This window comes from Megalops cyprinoides, chromosome 3 (assembly GCF_013368585.1).
Source record: "Megalops cyprinoides isolate fMegCyp1 chromosome 3, fMegCyp1.pri, whole genome shotgun sequence".
NCBI classification, from domain to species: domain Eukaryota; kingdom Metazoa; phylum Chordata; class Actinopteri; order Elopiformes; family Megalopidae; genus Megalops; species Megalops cyprinoides.
The window spans coordinates 29,108,334-29,127,399 of record NC_050585.1 but is presented as its reverse complement, the minus strand read 5'-3'; the positions used below and the strand labels follow the sequence as shown (position 1 = coordinate 29,127,399).

The window sequence follows — 19,066 nt, the reverse complement described above, 5'->3', positions numbered from 1 at the left end:
AAAAGCTGGCATCAAATTCTGAGATAGTTTTACATTTGAATCCACTGGTAGCAGACAAAGAGGCAAGTCTTGGCAGGAGGTTCTGGCAACCTTGGCAGTTTAAATGTTGCATTTTATAAGTTACAAAGTACAGTGTAGCAAGGAACCATTTTTATTTTCACTTCTTTAGATGCATTATCTTGGAAACTAGGATCAGTAAACACAGAAAAGAAATAGTATCAGGGAAAAGAACAACGGTTTTGTGGCACCAGCTAGAAAGTAGTGCAATTCTCATTGTGTAGAGAATTTCTGTCAACAGATTCTTTTATGTCGAGATAATTCTTTGGTGTGCAAAGATAGTCTTAGCCTACTGGGTGGAGAGGGGAAGTCCCCTTCTCCCCTTCCCCCGCACCCATGCTCTGTCCATCATCAGACCCTACACACTGGCCAGGTCACTGCATTCTGCAACTTCAGGACGCCTGGCAGCGCTTCCCCTCCACAGTTGCATGTCCCCGTCGTGTCTTGCATCTCCCTGGCCCCTGTGTGCTGGAAGGAGATTCCCGTAGGGCTTGGGACAGCTGAGTACCCTGGCCAACTTCTGTCAGAGCCTGAAGACCCACCTCTTCAGACTGCACCTGGGCCCTGCTGCCCAAGCATAACTATCCCTCCCTTATTGGTGTAGTGTTCCTGTATGGTGTGTTGTACCGCACTTATGCATGACATCAGGCACATAGTAGTTATCACAGTGCTGCGTAAAGTGGTGACGCATGCCAGAACATGGTCACTTGGGCCCTATACTTACCATATTTGATGGCATTTTTATTAGATGTACTTTGTGCACCTGGTAGGTTGCTCTATATGGGAGTGTCTGCTAAATGACAAAATGTAAGTGTGGTGGGACCAAAATATATAAATGTGCTGGAGGAATTTAAAGAAGTCTGATAGGAGGGGTTTTTAAGATTTAAGAACAAACTGCTTGGTTTAAGAGCAAACTGGCTTCCCCTTTTTCATGTGTACTGTCATTATAATAATTTTGTGTGGAGTGGAGAGATCTAGCAAACACGTAAAATGGTGCTAAATATTTAATGACTGTTCTTCCCAGACAAAATAATGAAAAACAAAATGTAAACCCAAGGAGTTTACACATGAATAAAATGTTTCTTTTCCTCAAATAACCACGTGAATTAATTGTCATATTTTATGCATTCTCAATTTAAGATTCAAAATAGAGTAAAAAATGCCACTTACCAAAATAATGAATCCCAGATAATAAAAATCTCAACCAGCAAAAAACTGATGTGTGAGCGACCTTGACCAGAAAGGCGAAATTTTGTCTTTTAAAGTGTTGTTTTGAAGGTTGTTTGCAAGCACACAGCATAAAAAATTCAGACTGTGTGTGTTTGTTTCCCGTTCCTTTCACTCCCCATAGACCCTAAGTGCCCGGGGGATGTAGATTTCCGCAGCGGCGACTGGGACATTAAAACCATCACAAGCTCCATGAAATTCTACCTCAGGTGAGAGCGGACAATTGACTGTGCTGAAGAGGAGCTATCCTGTCAGATAGATTTAGATCTTCTCTGTAAATCTTACATCCAATGTTACAGGTTTAGAGGGATAGAAATATGATATTCCCTGTCCTTGAGGACAGTTAAAAAAAAAAAAAAAAAAAGGTGGTTGGGGCTGGAGGGACTTAAAAATACAGTCTCAGTAATGTTTTTGTCCTAAAATGGGGATTTTGTGAAGTAACAGGATAAAGAAAATGGTGCTAAGTTTGTCCAAGGCCAACGTGCACGAGAAAACGGTTGCCCCACCCCCACACGGCTGTTGCCCTGGACGGCTTTCAATGAAAAGACGCCCAGTCTGGCTAGTGGCCCAGCGTCAGTGCACCATGGGCTGTCTGGGAAAGTGGGAGTCTGCGGTGGGGGCTATCCTCCTCAAGGCCGGGCCCTTATCTCCACCAGAAAGAACATTTCTCTAATGCCTGAAGCCCCTTAAATCTATTGTTTGATTTGGTTGACATTTTAAGTTACAGAGAACTGTTCAAGTTGAATAGTCCTAATGGAAGAGATACCAAAAATCCTTTGAAAATGTAATTGTGCACTGTACAATTAAAGTTGGCCCCTCTTACCTGAAACATGATAGACTGCACTGGATCTGTACTGACATAGTTCCTGAATTAAAAATAGCTCAGGGAGTAAGGTTGTTTTGGGTGCTTTGGCAAGTTCACGGGGTTACCAGTTCTGAGGAGTTATGACATCAACTGTAAATAACTAGGTCCATTGTCTCATTATCTTAGTGGATTACAAAGCAGAAACAAAGGTGTATCCAGTTGTGCACTGTATTGAATTTCACAAAATGACACAAAATGGCAGCATTGAAGTTCACAGTGAAATTTTGTCCCAGTCTGTCCGAAGAGCTTTGTTTACACGATTGTTACCTGTTCTTTCACAGGAATCTTTCTGAACCTCTGATGACCTACAATCTCAACAGGGAACTCATCTTAGCTGCAAGTAAGATTCTTGCTTCCGTGCTATATGGTTTAATGACAGACTGATTCCAAGACACATATTTTTTGCTGTTGTTTGTCTTTTCAGCATTGTGCCATATTCAATTTTCCCTGTGGCTGCCGCTGGAAAGAGTATGCATTTGCACATGTGAAGCCTCGCTTCATATCATGGAAATGTCAGTCATATTGTGGCTCAGTTTCTAAAGTAGAGAACAGTGACACTCTATAACTTGAGCAGGAAATGCTGTGTTGTCAGCAAAAATAAATAAATAAAGCAAGGCTGCCGTTCCTCACAGCACCTTTTTGATGTATTGTTTTTTGTGTTCTCTCAAACAACTCCAAAAGGGAAAATTGTCCTTATGGTCTGTCCACACCCACCCTTTTTATTCAAGAAGCAATAAGAGTATTTGCGGTTTGGCTGAATTTGTAGTCCAAGTGGACTACCACATTTTTTTTTTACATGTGTGCAGGTGTTCCCATTTCCACCTGCTCCTGCTAAACCCATCAGCTAAGTCCATTCCTCAGTAAGTTCATTTATTGGATATTTGTATTCCGGTCAGTGAGTGTTCATACTCATGTTGACATCTGTCTACATTTGTGGAAAACCCAGTATTCCAATTCCATAGGTACGATACATGAGACACAAGCCACCATTCTTTTTATTTTAGAATCCAGAAGTCTGTTTGAATTGTTGAATTAATGCTGCTCTGTAAAGCTCTGCACTCAACATCTGCGTGGGCAGAAATGAAAACAAAGTGAATAATGGAAATATCTTAATGCCATCTCATTGAATGCTTTTAATAGTTTATTTCCCCTCATATGATTAATCATCCTAGCCTCTCAGATGTCCTGTTAAAGTCCCCCAATCCTGTTTCTAGGGTTACTCCTTTCCATGTGTTCTGTTTCTGGCTGCTCTCCATTCACAAAATCCGTATTGTAAGTGGAGTGTTGCTAGACGTCGTTCTGTGTTTCAACAACCGTCGATTACACACAAAAAAAAACACTCTGATATGTAATTACACAGCCAGAACATCCGTCTTTATAAAGATAAGCATATATCTCCCGGGAGTCTTATTGTGAGGCTGCGTGATGTGATTTTCATACTCTGCCAGGAGGTGGTACCACTGGCAGGTGTGACCTCTGGAATGTCTAGATTAAGCAAGGACTTAATGGTTACCTTTTAATCATACCCCATTATGCATAATGCTATTATGTCAAAATTAAGTTCTGAGGGATCAGTTTTCAACACAATACAACAGCTGAACAGGGGCATACAGGAGTGTCCCTTTTTCTTAATGTGGAGCTGTCACACCATCAGTCCCCTCACATGAACACATTATCAACTTCCAATGACTTTTTCTGTCGCAGGTCTTGCAGTGTATTACATTCTGTGAGAGCTTCGATGAAAAGTGCGCTTGCTTTTGAGATTTGGTTTTGGTAGAATTGCACTGTAATGGTATTTTCAGTATGGCATTGGTTTCTGTTTGTGGTAATGCTTGTCAAGGCCTGGTTTACATGTATTTCTCAGGTGGTAAACAGAAATGATAGTTACACAATGTTGGATGGATGTTTAATTTGTATTGTTTTTGAAGTAAAATCTTCGTTTATTCAGTGTGTTACATTTTGTACAATAAATATGTATTAAGTTTAAAAAGCCTTGAATTGGAATTTATACAAAGTAAAACAAATTACACTATTCCCTTGAATTGATACATTACAATGCAGTGCTTTGCAGTCTTTTTTGATGTGACATGTAAACTGGTTAATATGTCATAATGGTGCATTTAGTTCATTCCTCCTTAATGGAAACAAGAACAGATTTGATCAGAGGGCAGTCAGGGAGATTTGCAAAGATGCTGATTCCTGGTGACAGTTTTAACAGTTGCAACTTGTCTCCTGTGTCACAGAATCTGAGAATCTGGACTATCGACTGGGTGCCATTCATTCGCTCATCTACAAACTCCCGGAAAAGAATCGAGAAATGCTGGAACTGCTCATCCAACATCTGGTCAAGTAAGCCATAACCTGCCTCAACACGCCATCGCTGCCGTGTGCTGTCTGCTAGCAGGTTCTTCTCTGCATTTCCCTTTTGCATGGGAATTAGAAAGGATTGATGAGAGCGAATTTAGAGGCAAATGGAACTCGTGAATGGTTTTCATTTCGACATAGTCATCTCTCCTGACACAAAAGTGCTACGTCCGGGTTTTTTTCACATGCACCCAAAACAATGAAAGTGTTTACCCTTCACAGTAATAACACAAGAAAAACAATAAGCAAGCCAGCACCTTTTGGCTGAACTGTTACTGCTTAGCTGCAAATAAAGGCATTCAGAAGCATTAAAAAAGAGTGCAGCGTTGATGTATATGCCTTTTATTATTGATCTGAACCGTGCACGCTCATTGGCATGCACATACTGGAAACATACTGAAGGTGGGATGAAGTCAGGTAATCATTGAAAACAGTCTGAACTTCACAAATAGCATGTGTCTAACTGAATTTTTTAACAGTTAAAATAGTTTAAGAGCAGGTTTTTACACTGTATTTATTGCAGGTGTATGTATTATGGATAGTGCAGATTGTTACAGTAATATGTGATGTGGTGATTGATACGGTCTGTAATGTGTGTACTGTTGTTCCTGTGACTTCATTTGATGCACTTTTGTACTTTTTTTTTGCAAGTCACTCTAGATAAGTGTCTGCTAAGTGGAAAAAAGTGTAAATGTGACACTACATTACTCACAGTGGCTACCCAAGTGAACATGTGAATTTTGAAAATAGATTTTTAAAACACCCTTTAAAAAATGAAAGCTACGCATTTGCTGTGTCGTAAACAAAGGCTTGAGTAAGACAGGACTACAAGTGACTGCACCCCACCCCACAAGAGATTTTTCAAAATGTTTGCACCCCAAATCCTGTAAGAGTTTTTGATCATATAAAAATTGACACCACATCAAAATTAATTGAAGTTCATCTTTGGTCACATTGCTGGAAAATGCACGTCCAGTGTCTTCTTGGCAGAGGAGATATGCCCGTCAGGCATTCTGCTACAAATATGATCTGACTCTGCATTACAGCTTCACTGACTGTCCAGCTGCCTTTCATTCCAGACTCTTAATGAGGACAGTTTTATTGTGTGATCCGCAGACACTGTTTTAAATTAGTGTAATCTGCCCCGGACTTACGTCTCCATCTGCGTCCGCAGCGTTTGCAGCCACAGTGCAGAGAACCGGATGACCCCCTCCAATATGGCTGTCATCTTCGGGCCCACCCTGATGAGGGCAGAGGAGGAGACGGTGGCAGCCATGCTGGACATCAAGTTCCAGAACATAGTTGTGGAAATCCTCATTGAGGACCACAAGAAAGTGAGTCAATGAAGGAGTCGGTGAATGGTGAAAAATAGAAGAATGCTTCGCGCTCCTCCAATTCCCCCTTCCCTCATCCCATAGAGAAGGACTACATCTGCAAAGGCCTGTTTATACCTTGGCCACCAGCTTTATAAGATGGCAGGCAGTCATGTTCTGTCACCAGCTAATTTCTTCATAGTGTTCAAAGTGCTAAATAATAAAGATTATGGGACATAGTAAAAATTTAAGACAATTGAAATCTCATTTAATGTTTTTAAATGTTTCTGGTGCTGTTTTTGTTTTTTTTTTTGTTCTTAAGACCACAACCTTACACGTCATCTCTTTCGATGGCCTGGGTTTTTGCCATGTCCAAAAATAGCCCAATGTGCTGAATACAGCCTTTTATTGTGCAGGCTCCTGCACACAGCACTTTACTGTTTGGGATGAAACAGGGCTGATGTGTATTTCCACAAAAACACATCCAGCCCTTGCAGTTGTTCGGCGCTCCGGAATTTTCAGTAAAACATGGAAAAGAAAGCAGTTTACAGTCTTTAATTTTTCTAATTCTGTTGTTTGTGTTTTGTAGAAGAGTTTGTGTTTGTTTGAAGCTCACACAGCGGTGGTCTGGTTACAGATATTTAGTGCTGCGCCAGAGGAAAGCTCCACCCCTCCCCTCCCCCCTCCCCGAGTCAATCCCAGGAAGCGGCAGCCAATCACCATCTCGAAGCGCCCGCCCAGGCCTCGCCCAGCTATCAGTCACAGCCAGTTTGAGAACTCTGATGGTGAGCGTCTGGTATTCTCTTACTGTTCAGTCCTCTCATTGCCTCTGTTTGTGGCATGTTGAGGTTGAGGTTGTTCCAGACAATAACACCCTTTCTCATTCTGTAAGAGTGCATGACCAAAGATGACTTCAAACACAATGCGGTACTGCTGCCATTATTTTTGGTGGATGGTAGGTGGCAGCCCAGCCATTCACCACACAGATCTAAGCTTGTGTTAACTTTTGCAGCCAGCCGCTGATAAATTGTGCTGTCAGTGGGGCAACTTATTTCACTGACTTGTGACTTTTTGCCACAACATCTGAAATGTAAAATTCCTTAAAAAAGGCATTTGCAGGGAAGAATATGAGCACCTTTTTTGCTCTACCTAATTCTTTTGGCACTCCTTCTTTAGTGGTATATTGTCAAAGCAGCCACTATGCGTGGCTGCAAAAATAAAGTCATAATGGATTCAGTTTAGTTGATGGCCCTAAGTCTACCACTTAATGTTTTATTATTATTGTTTGAATTTGTTTTAAGCCCACCTCATCCGAAATTGCAAAGTTGGTAGAATGACAATAATGAAACTGAAGGTGTAGAAACATCTGTTCTGTTATCAGAACAACAGTGGAATAGTGAAAACTTAGGTTCCCCCCTTTTCATTTCAGAGGGTAAGATTTTGATTATTTATCAGCTGAAAAAGAAAGAAACAGATTCCAAAATCTGTGTAAAAATGCATCTGACAGGTGCATAGATCCAAGAAAAATGCCATGATTGCAGAAAAAAACACTGCCATATCAAGCAGAGATCACAGTCTGATAAAGCTAAATTCTCAAAAAAAATGTAGCCAAAATGTAAATTGTGAACTTGTGAGTAGGGGTCCATAGGATTCTGTCAGAATTACATGAAAGTAAGTGTGAATACTGTACCTATTTCAGGTTCAGATGTTATCCAATGTGCTGACTATTGCAGAGAGAATTGAGGTGGTGACCTTGCATCTGCAGGGAGAGTCTTATGGAGAGATTCCCCAAGATCCTTGGTTTTAACTCACTAAGTCTTTTTGCATGGGGATACAAGTTCACAGAGCAAAGGTTCAGAAAGTTACAGATTTTCCAGATTGTATCTAGCCCGCAACATCAGCCCAGTACTCTGCAGAATGTTTTCAGGGAAAACAGACTTGAGGGAAAGGTTTTTTTCAATGGAAGGTCCCCATGCAGGACCTCATGTAAAACAAGATGAGGCTCAAAATATGTGTTGAGTTCCTTCTTGGAAATGGATGAATATTATGTTTTTATGTTGAAATAAAGACACTTTCACAGAAGACTTCATGACCACCCTGTACAGTACAGTGTTGTATTGAGTTGCAGTTTAGAAATGAAAAAGCACATCTTGGCTTCACAGCCATTTCTGAACTCAGCCCAGTATCTTGCACTACTGAACTTGACATCAAGAATCAGGAGAAAAAAAAACAACTTGCATGTAGAAGAAGAATGGAATGAGATGGAATCAGTGCCTTACCTACACAGTTACACAGTCTCGACATGTCAGCACACTGTCAGCATTTATTCAGGTTTGTTTATTCTTCCCCGTTATTCTGTGCAAACTAGGAACATTTGATGAATAACAATGGAAAAGGCAGAGTTTCTGAGAGATTCACCAGATTCACCACATTTAAGGCCATTACAACCAACAGTTCAGGAAGGGATTCCATTAAGTGCCTTGTGCAACACAAACAATTGGTAAAATGGATAAAATTCAATAGCACATTTCAGCCACATTTTTGTGGATATCACCATTAAATGTGAAATGTGGGGCATGCTTCAAGCTTTATCTCTAGTCTACCTTCCTCTCTATCTATCCTACCTATCCCTATTTTCCATTAAAAAAACTACTCAACACTAGTTTAGCACTTAACTCAGTATTTTACTGACCTCTTTTAATACTTTTCAGTGACAATTCTTAGCATTGTGATGCACTTATTTGGAAGACGCCCTGGGTAAGAGAATCTGCTATGACGTACGACGTATGACGTAATGTAATGTAATGCTCCCAAGTGTCATATGTGTGTGTCATTGTCCATTCCAGTTGACACTGTGGTTGTCTCTTCAAGCCGAATTTGTTTAACATGGAGAAATATTCAAAGACATTCCAAAAATAGCTACAAAATCCATTTACAGTATGTATATGTCCCATAGATCTCTTCAAGCCTGCCATATTTTGTGAGTTTTCAGTAAACTGTATGGATCTTTCTATAATGACATAGTACATACTGTGACAATAGGGTACCTCACACCATTACATAATAATAATAATAATAATAATAAAGAGAGACTCCTTAGTAACTCAGTAGGGCAGCTAAGAGTTATGGCCAGGTATGCTCATCTCACCATTCTCAGGCATCCTGTGAGCAGTCAGGGACCTGTGAGTTGCTCAGATCATGTCAGCACAGTAGTCCCTATCCTCCAATGAGCACCCACACCACTGTGGTTTGCTGTGTGGCTTGCAGTGAGAAAAATAGCCGTTGGCTGCAAGTAGGTGTATCAGGGTTGCCTTTATCTTGTCAAGTTTCAGAATTCATTATCAAATAAAATATGTGTCCAATCTAAATATAAATACATGTTCTAGAGATGTGCCAAATTTTATTGAATATATTATCACTTAATATGCGAAATTGTCTTAATATGGATGATGTCGATGACACCACAATGTAAAAGAAGCTGTTCTGTTATTGATAAATGTCAAATGTGAAATACTGGCATAGGTAACATTTTTGTAGGCCATGCACATCTGAACTATGGGTGGAGAATATGTCTGTATTTTGCCATATGTCATTGACCGGATGTCTGATGTCCATCAGTGGACCACAGCGACGACGCTCTGAATGGCTGCAGGTCAGAGGGAACGGAAGCAGACAGTGAAGCCCCAACTAGCCCTGTTCCTCTGCAGCGGACAAAGCTGACCAATAGTGGACCATGGGCAAGCACCAGAGAGACATCACTGAAGCAGCCTCTGATGCCAAAGCCCTCCACTCGACTCGAGAGGCACTCAGACTCTGACGTTGCCAAACTGGTCGCTCGAATGCAAGATGGGGGACAGAGGCCAGACGCTTCGACGGCCAATGGAGAAGCAGGTGTGACCGTGAACAGAGCTTCCTCTTTTCAGAACAGGAAACCACCTCCCCGTGGGGTTGCCGTTGTCAAAGCAGGTAACAAAGCATGTTGTGCTCAGCATTTTGGAGTCTGGTCTGCTATGATCTGGGACACGATGCTCACAAAAATATATATAGGCTACTTGCAGTGGATACTGTTCTGTATAAAATCAGAAGGGTCCCTATATCAATGTCATATATATCAAACTTGTTTTTGTACACATTTGAATACTAGTGTTTATATACAGCATGTAGTATTATATGCATATTTTATTGAATATACTGTGAAATTGCATGTTTTATATGTTAAAGTTGTGTTGGGCTCCTGTAATCTTTCTATGTATTCCACCTAAACTAGAGTCTCAGCTGAGACAACAGCTTTTTTCCGTGAGTTTCTAGCACAGTGTCTGAGAGATTTCCATGTCATGCAGGAGAGAGTGATGGCGTGATCAAAGCGAGGTTGCCAACAGAGAAGCATGTCATCTGTAGGCCACCAATGAGGCCCCCCGACCCCCCGGTTCGGTCTCCAGCGCCTCAAAAACCCCCAAACATGGCCAGCAGCGAGGAGACCCCGGCATCTTAGTGAGTAAAACTGAGCTCAAAGGCTCTTCCAGCCAGGAGCGAAGACGCTCCGTTTGCTCCAATTAAAATCACAATCAGGCAAACAATTGAATATCTGCTGCTTGCCATGAGTTTGTTTTTTTTTTTGTCATCTGGGTCCAGCCTCCAGAGTTACTTTGTTAAATTTACAGTTTCTTTTGACTAGTCTGGTCGTCCTTTCAAATTGAACTATACTACACTAATTCTTGATGTCTGGACAAGGGCGTGTTGCCTGTCTATCTTGATTCATTCAGCTCTATGCACCAGTTTTTTAGTGTAACAGTGACATTCTTGCTGTAAAATGTTTTAGTCAGCTGTGCATAAAAGTACTCATATTTTATCAGGTAAATTTATGTTTTGGTAGTCATAGCTTTTTACGACAAATTGTTCCCACAAATTAAGAGGAAAATATGTTAGGATCACTTCACAATCACATACCAGAGATGTGATCCAATGAGTTTATCGTACCATCCATAGCTCCCTGTCTGGACTTGGTAGATATTCAGATACTAAAGTTTTGTGTGTGTTTGTAATAGATTCATTATAAAAAATATATAACAGTAATAGCCAGCACAACATCACATTACTACATAAGAGAAACTAAGCCAGGACTAATTGATGGGACACAGTGCGGTACCACTTTACACCAGACTATTGTAAATCTGATATTGCAGACTCATACACCTCCTTTGACCGACTGACCCTTTTAAGATGTACATTTTCATTGGTGTTTTACTTTCACCTGAATTCCTTTGGCTGCCCCCAGCCATTCCAGCACAGGCTGACTTTTGTCACTTGTCAGCATCTCATCTGTCTCTTCTGAAGTGAGTGGTTAACCTTGCGCCCTGTGAGGTTAGGTATTTTTTTAATCCTCCCACTGAAAAAGTCTGCTCTTGGGACAGTACTTCTAAAGCTTGGTTACCACAGTGAAGGCTCTGTTGTTTTCACAGCTTTAAATGTGTATCATTTTACTGAACAAGCACTACTTGTTAGCTCACACTGTCCCGGGGAAGCTTGACTCTAATGGCCCGGGCCGTGCTACCACACAGAGAGAACGTCTGGCATTCAGATGCTGTTCAGCAATTTCTCCACTCTCAGCATTAGCAGACATGAAGCAATGACTTAAAAGAAGAATAAGATACTTCTGCAGAGATGGGACATGATGCCACTGACAGATGAAAAGTTAATTATTGTCATGGTCATTACTTAAATTATCAATAAAGAAGCTTGGAAAACTATTTCTTCCCTTTCATTAGCAATGATAAAACTGCTATACTGTGTTGACTTTTAAAAAATTGGCAATATGCCAGAAATTAATGGAGTTATGTTAAAAGAAAACATTTCTGTTTACTATACTTTCACACAAGAATAAATAAGGTTAATTTCTTTGACAGTTTCCTCATTATAAGAAGAAATGCATAGCTCCCATTTTGTTCAATAGACTGTCCTTATTTTCAGTTTTCTCTAAAAATAGAAAAAAACATCTTGTATTGGAATGAATGGCAAACCACGAAAAAAGGATACTTTTTTAAATTCTTTAAATGACCTAGTAGTACCATAGTAGGCAAGTAACAATGGCCACACCAAAAGAACAATTATTTCCCCTCAACTGCTTTACAGTAAGAAAAACTTTGTGTCATTCAGTGCTTTATATGCAACCCCACATGGAATGCGTCTACTCTGCCAGGATTGTCTTCCTGCAGGTTATGGAGGGAACATCAAGTTTATGTCCCTTTGAACAAAGAGTTCTCTGCAGAAAGCTCGTACATTAAATTTACAGTCTCTTCATTAAATTTTCCGCCCTTGCACCTGGGGGAGTCAACTGGTCAAACTGAACTCAGAGGTGGGCAAATAAATTTGAGGTAATGTATCCTCTGTCTGAAGCCATCTAATGTGTTGTTATTGGACTGAGAGCCATTATAACGGACTTTGGCCAGCAGTAAGCTTCTTCATGCATCACCTATGGTCTGAAAGGCTTTCCTGTTTTTTTTTTCTTGTTTTCCCAGTGTTGCTTCTAAAGCCAAGTTTTTCGAGAACGCTTCAAGGCAAATCGGAAGGTACGTGATACCTCTCCCGCGTTTGAATCCCAGTTGCAAAAAGACATGCAAATGTGATGTGGCAATGAAATATGTATGCTGGCCTGTCACTAAACTGGTGTGGTCGTTCAGGATAAGACACAGTTCCAAGTGAAGTCCTCTTTTGCTATTTCTCATGTTGCAATGCAGAATCCATTTAAATTGTTGGCACCAGAAAATGAAACACAGATATTCCGCAGTATTTGGTGTGGTCTACATTTGGCAAGATGTGTGCACTTTTTATCGCACAAGGATGACATGCCTGCACAGGGTCATACATTTGGACAGTTATGAAACGTTTATTAAAGTTGTGCAGGTGTGGGCCAATACAATCTAGGATCTCTTGAATGACATTGGCAGGAGGGAATGATAAAATTTGAGAAGGTGATTTCCCCTGTCCTTGTAGAGCAGTGCGCTTTTCTTTCACCTGGGGCCAGACAGACCCTAGGTTTCATGCTTCTCTGAGATGAATGCGTGGTCTTTTACGATTGATCTTTGAGGAGAGCAAGGCTGAAAAGGATTTTCTTTGTACACATCAGATTACAAGGTCTGGCTGCTACCACCAAGGTTTCTTCCAGTTTGAGGTTAGAGCTTTCATTTGGCTGGAAGTATGCTTGAGCTAACTGAAGGCTAGGAGAAGATCATTATTCATTTCAGAGCAATCTTATTTTTTGGTCTGGGTGTCAGATCTTGAGAATTTCATTTAGTTGAAGTTATAAACAGTTATGGCAACACTTGGCACTATATGATGAGTAATTTAATCTTTGTGCCACATGCATTGTTGTACAGCTTCTTACTTTTTATTATGCTTAAAGTAATTTAACTAAAGCTATCACATTCCAGGAAGGTTGGATGCCATGTTAATTTCTTCCCACAGAAAAACATTTACATATCGACTTGAATATGTTTACCAAAATAGCTTGCCATCTAATTCCATGGAGAAAAGACAGCCTTTTTTAATGTTATCACATTTCTGTTTTACACGGAGGCATTGTGCTATTAATGACCACAGAAAAGATACGATGGACAGTAGCTATCTATTTGGTATAAAAACACTTACTGTACAAAACTCAATACATTTGTGTTTTTTTCCGTTAGGGCCTAATTATTAGGGCACAGCGGTGGATAACCCATTGGTACTGACACACTGTTTAGCAGAGTTTAAAGTAGATGTGATGGAGCGGCTTGAGTATCAGACAAAACAGAGCGGAAGAAAAATAATATGAGTTGTTTTGTCTAGATAAATGTGCCCTCTTCACCTGAAAAACGGTGATCCCAGGCCCAGTTGCAGTGCGTCCTTTGGAACACACCCAACAACAAACATTGCCAGTAGACAGAAATGAGCAGGCAGCATACCAGTCAAAGTTCTGATGTCACCTGTTGGACAAGTGTTGAAAGAATAAAAGGTGGTGGATGGGGGGAGGGGTGTCTGCAACACTTTGCAGTACTTGTGGCCACCTACTTGGCACCAGCAGTCCTTACAGCTCAAGGAAGATGAGTGCATTTGCTTTGACGCACATCACACAGGCAGATAATGTACACACTTGCCAAATACTACATACCCAGTCAAGCAGACAGTCAGTTACTTAGCTGAGGAGGAATCCCCGCCAAGCAACTGCCCGGCTGAAAGCCCGCAGCATTCTGCACTGCACTTGGCAACGAAGGAATTCTAAGCTCACTGGGCCCATCTCATTTACAGTCATGCTAGTTGCATGCTTGACTTTGGCCAGAGAACAGTATTAAGTACAATCAAACTGCACCAGAACGATTTTTATGCAGTGGAGAAAATGGCCTGTAAAACTAATGACCAGGAAACTCAGCACTGACATCCAGCCAGCTTGGAATAAAAATAGCTCCTTAAGATCAAGATACTAAATTACCTTCATCAAATCAGAAATGCAATCTGTCTTTGCATTGCCTGCTGGGACACTGAAAAGTAATAATACTGGTGGCAAGACAGTTTTGGCTGACTAAGCGAAGTTATTTCCCAATTCTTTCTTTTAGCATGTAACATACTTAAACTTTTACACTCTTTGAGCTATATAAATTACCTTGCATGACCATCATATATGGATTTATCTTGTGTGAGAAAAATGTGCCCATATACAAATATCTGAATGATTGGGATTGGCGCTCGGACCAGATTTCAGAATTTTTTCAAGAGCGGTACGGATTTAAGAAGTCAGCAAAAACATAAATAACTCAAGTGCATTCTTCAGAAGTAGTTGTGCACTCCCTTCCAAATATTATGCTACTCACTCAGAACTAAATAATTAGTTGTGCATGTAGCTTCAAATGAATGTTTTTGCTTTGTGGAATAAAAATGCAAGAAACTTTTAGCTGGTAATTAATGCTACTGCTATGAAATCCATTTGTACATTGCAGAATTTCCCTCATAGGTTGATTCATGCTTTTTAACTTAAAAGATGCGCTGTTCCTAATAGGTTTCTATCCATTCTCTTCTGTTGTTTGGCTTCTATATACAGAAGTACATTGTTCTTGATAGTCTTTTGTCTCACAGTGGTTTCATTTTTGACTTCCTTGTGTTTGGCAAAAATATTAGCCATTAAATGTTTTGAAGAATTTGTAGTAATGTTCCCATTTGTCATGAATAGTGTTAGCAGAGGTTGAAGTATGGAACTGGAACTGTTGGCCCTGTATTGTTGTCACAACAACAAAAGCAGGAACAGAAGGTAAACAACAAGGGGAGAGTGGCTGTGGCTTGGTCTCGTGAAAAGCTAATGTTAGCTAGCAGGCTGAAAGCCAAGCAGGTTAAAGATGCCAAAATTCATTCAAAATGCACATATATTAAAGGAGCCTACTGTACTTTAGATCCGTTGTAATGTACACAAACTAGAGCACTCTCAAGTACAGATTTTAGGACCATACACATCTGCACACCACGTAGCACTGCATGTTGTTGTACAGAGATAGCTATAACGTATGTGAAAGAAGATGAACTGTTCACTTTACTGTGAGTTACTTCCATAAAAATCATCTGTAAATGATAAATGGGTCTCTGATAAAGTGATTTGCTTGGAGAGCATGCTGCCAGCATGGTAAGGGTAAGAATGTTTCTCTTTCACTCCAACTACATTTGTACATATTGCTTACATGACATAAATGATGTCAATGTCTGGGCAGCCAACTTTACATGCTCAAAGCTGCCTTTGATTTCTACTAATCGTAGTTAAAGGACAACATCATCAGTAAAGAAAACATAATTGGCTGTATATACTTTCGCATATATAGCATAGAATCCCCTGAGTGCTTGTGGTAATCAGTTCAGTAGGTAATTGAAAAAAGGTATTGCTGCACGTTCAAAATTGTAATGATACTTTGATGAATTGCAGTTAAGCATTTCATAAGCACTTGCTGTTGTTATTTTGTTTTTGTCGAGGGTTTTTATTTTGTTTTGTTGGTTAAGAATGCATGAGCATATTTAACATAATGTTCTGTTTTCCCCTTGCAGTTCATCGACTTCACCTCCAGCACCTGCTTTGCTGAATATGAAAGAGGAGGTATGCTGTGGTTTGTTTTGTGTGTGGTTAAATTGTTTTCAGAAACTGGTGGGGAGGAGGGTAGTGTGCCAATGGAATAACTGCCGTTTGTGTTCCTGTACATCAAGATTGGGTTTGCTGTTTGAAGTATCCAGTTTGCTGGCAAGTTGTTTTTTATGTCCTCTTTGTTTCGGCTGCTCTTTCATTCATACCGTAGCAGGCAAAGTCATTCGAGATGACCAGCAGTTTGTGGTTTAACATAACAAAAAAACAGCAGTGTATTAAGAAAATCCGCTTGTATGCTCTCCACTGAACTGTTTGTGCATTTACAATGTCTCAAGCATACCTGTCTGACTTATTCCTTTTCAAGCATCACGTTAAACCATTTGTTCATCAAACAGAACACACAAGTGTGTTTGTTTTGTGTGGTGCAGTAAATGAGTGTAACCCTGGGTAATAGACTACAGTTACATTGTCTAAGTATATGTAAAATGCTACTTTCTTGTGCAAGTTATACATCAAAACAAATAATCTTTTTCAATGTTTCCTCTCAGACATCAAACTAAGGAGACCCTGGCAGTCACCTCTATGCCTGTTGCTGAAGTTTGGATACCAGGAATGAGAAAACGATGTTTGGGAGAGGAATTACTGTAGGCACTGAATGTATTACCCAACAAGTTATGTAAGATGTTCATGTATGTTTCAGCTCAGCAAACAGCAATGTAAAGAATGTCTCATCACCTTTCAGTGGGTTGATATGAAGAGAAAAGGATTGTTTGGTATGGCTGTTTTATCATTAATGGTTTTCCTCTCTTAACTTTTTTGTGATTTTAATGGGTGCTGAAGGATGCATACTCATACTCCTATTCCATACTACATACTCCTGTCAGATTTTTCACCATGTTTTGAGCCAAATGGGACCTTTAGCCCGGTGGAGGGATGATCCATTTTGGATCAAACCCTTGACCTATATGTAAAATTGTTTTGTGGGAGGAGTACATATATTGTGAGGGCTTCATGTTTCATCTTTATCTTGAGAAAAGATGACAAGAAAAAGAGACTGCGCAGTATTTACTCAACATTGTTTATTTATCATGAATATATTTCCAACATGGTAGTGTAGAGTCTACAGGAAGTGAAAGGCATCAGATATGAGAGTTGTTATATTTGCCCTCCTATGTTTTTATTAAGAGCATTCCTACGTATTTGGGATACTTTCATATGGGCAGATTAGGATCCACAAAATACAACAAAATGTAATTGCTGTACATGACGTAGTGTGCATACCTGAGGCAGGTGGCATGTACAAACCGAAAAAGGGATGTGGTCTGTTATGCAATGTGGGAGCACACGTATTTGAATTTCCTGTTTCCTCCTGACATGCTATTGTGTAATGCAGTAAGTAGCCATCCAATTCAGTTTTAATCCAAACTGAACAAAACAAACCAGAACATGTTTACGTTGTAGCTTTTGATTTGATTGCTAAGTGTTTTTTATTGTTCTATTGCAGCAGATTTTTTTGAGGTTTTCACTGGATTTAAATCTGTAACCTGTGTAGAATCTTATTTGTGTTCACGGATGAATGTTTTCCACTCATATTTGTTTTTAATGTGAATATGAAATGTGAAAAAGCAATACTGTGGTCAGCCAAATGTATTCTTTTTCTGTGAGCAGGATAAAAAGAGGGACTTTTAATTTCTTGAAAAGAATTATGGGAACAATTTATTTATTTGTTGCTGTCTATCATTAGATTAGGAATTTCATCTGAATCTTTATTAATAGATCAGTACTACTTAAATAGTACGCTCAGAGAACCCAGATGTTTAAACTATTATGGAGTATGTTCATATTCAGTTCACATTTTTAAGAACTCAGTTAGGCTGTTTCTTCAAGCGGACCATTCTTGCCCCCATTCTGTTGTCCCCATCTGTCCCCTCTGCCCACAATACTTCATATTGAATAGATTTTTCTGGAAACTACGTCTGTATTAATCTCTCCAGTACTTGATGTCCTTTCTAACTCATGTGTTTTTCAACTTTGTCATTTACATGTATCACTCTTGAATATAATACATTCTCAAGAGTTATGAACTGATTTGACTGTGTCATTTTTCTTAAAGTTTGCCTCACTCATAAATGCTGCTGTATGTAGACTTTATTACCACTACTTTATTACCAGCTAAAGGAGGCATTATGTCCAACTGCAATGGCTTTTTATGTAATTTATGCAAGAATTACATTTCTCCTGTTTTTACACATCAGTCACTAAAAGTCAAAGCTTAATATTATGTAAGAATTAAATAAATTGACTTCTGGCTTAAAGTTGCTTTCAAAGTTTGAAAGACGTACAGTATACAAGAATAAAATACATATGTGGACTTAGTGTCACTGAATCAAGTATCAGTGCTTCGAAGTGGTCAAAAATAACCCCAAGGCATTCTGTAGTCTGAACTACATTCGGTTCACACAATGAAATGCATGTACTTGTAGCTGTTTTTGTTGTACAGCTTCAAAAACTCATCTGTGATTAAGTCAATGAGACTCTTTCATCTTGTATTATATGTTATCAGTATGTAGATCCACATAACATTTACATTATGTATGCAATTATAGCTGTGAATATAAATAAAATTACAGGGAAAAACCCTGGTCAGCAATACTTTGTACTTTATAGTGAAGTGACAAGCATATTGTAGATCACCAACAATTGGCAAATTACACTCCACTGCAGCTAGGATGGAAATACCATGAGCTTCAGACACTGAAAGGCTGTGCAGCCTTTGCTGTTTGAGTGAAACACGCAGCCAATCGCACATCTGGCCATATTCTGTCATAGTAGCACCTGGTACGCACAAGGCTGTAATGACTTGCTTGATTCTTAAAAGCAGCATCTTTAATCATCATTGTCAGTATGGCAAAGATTATGTCCCAGTGTTTTTGATCAAAATATGTGGCTGATTTTTTTTTTGTCATGAGTTTTTGTAAATAAAGTGTGCTGTACATACAGCTGACAAAAGAATCATAGTTGATTTAAGGTGAAATGCATATTGGTTGCTTACTGGTATGGAACTTCATATGTACAAATATACACACATATTGGGTGTTGTACATTTGGGATTTGGGATTCAGGTTTCAGTGGGAAGCATGAAGCAGACCT

General features: G+C 39.6%; 1 protein-coding gene across 2 annotated transcripts in view; it reads left to right on the top strand.

Annotated features, from left to right (window-relative positions):
• The window catches only part of LOC118774666 (oligophrenin-1-like), a 43,382-nt gene extending 25,508 nt beyond the window's left edge, over positions 1-17,874 (top strand). For both annotated transcript variants that reach the window (XM_036524064.1, XM_036524063.1), the window contains exons 15-24: positions 1,409-1,493; positions 2,431-2,489; positions 4,393-4,498; positions 5,688-5,847; positions 6,464-6,611; positions 9,445-9,792; positions 10,167-10,317; positions 12,342-12,392; positions 15,883-15,931; positions 16,465-17,874. In XM_036524064.1, coding sequence (XP_036379957.1) covers positions 1,409-1,493; positions 2,431-2,489; positions 4,393-4,498; positions 5,688-5,847; positions 6,464-6,611; positions 9,445-9,792; positions 10,167-10,317; positions 12,342-12,392; positions 15,883-15,931; positions 16,465-16,476 — 1,169 coding nt within the window. In that variant the 3' untranslated portion in view covers positions 16,477-17,874. The remainder of the gene's footprint in view (positions 1-1,408; positions 1,494-2,430; positions 2,490-4,392; positions 4,499-5,687; positions 5,848-6,463; positions 6,612-9,444; positions 9,793-10,166; positions 10,318-12,341; positions 12,393-15,882; positions 15,932-16,464) is intronic.
• The last annotated feature ends 1,192 nt before the right edge of the window (positions 17,875-19,066 follow it).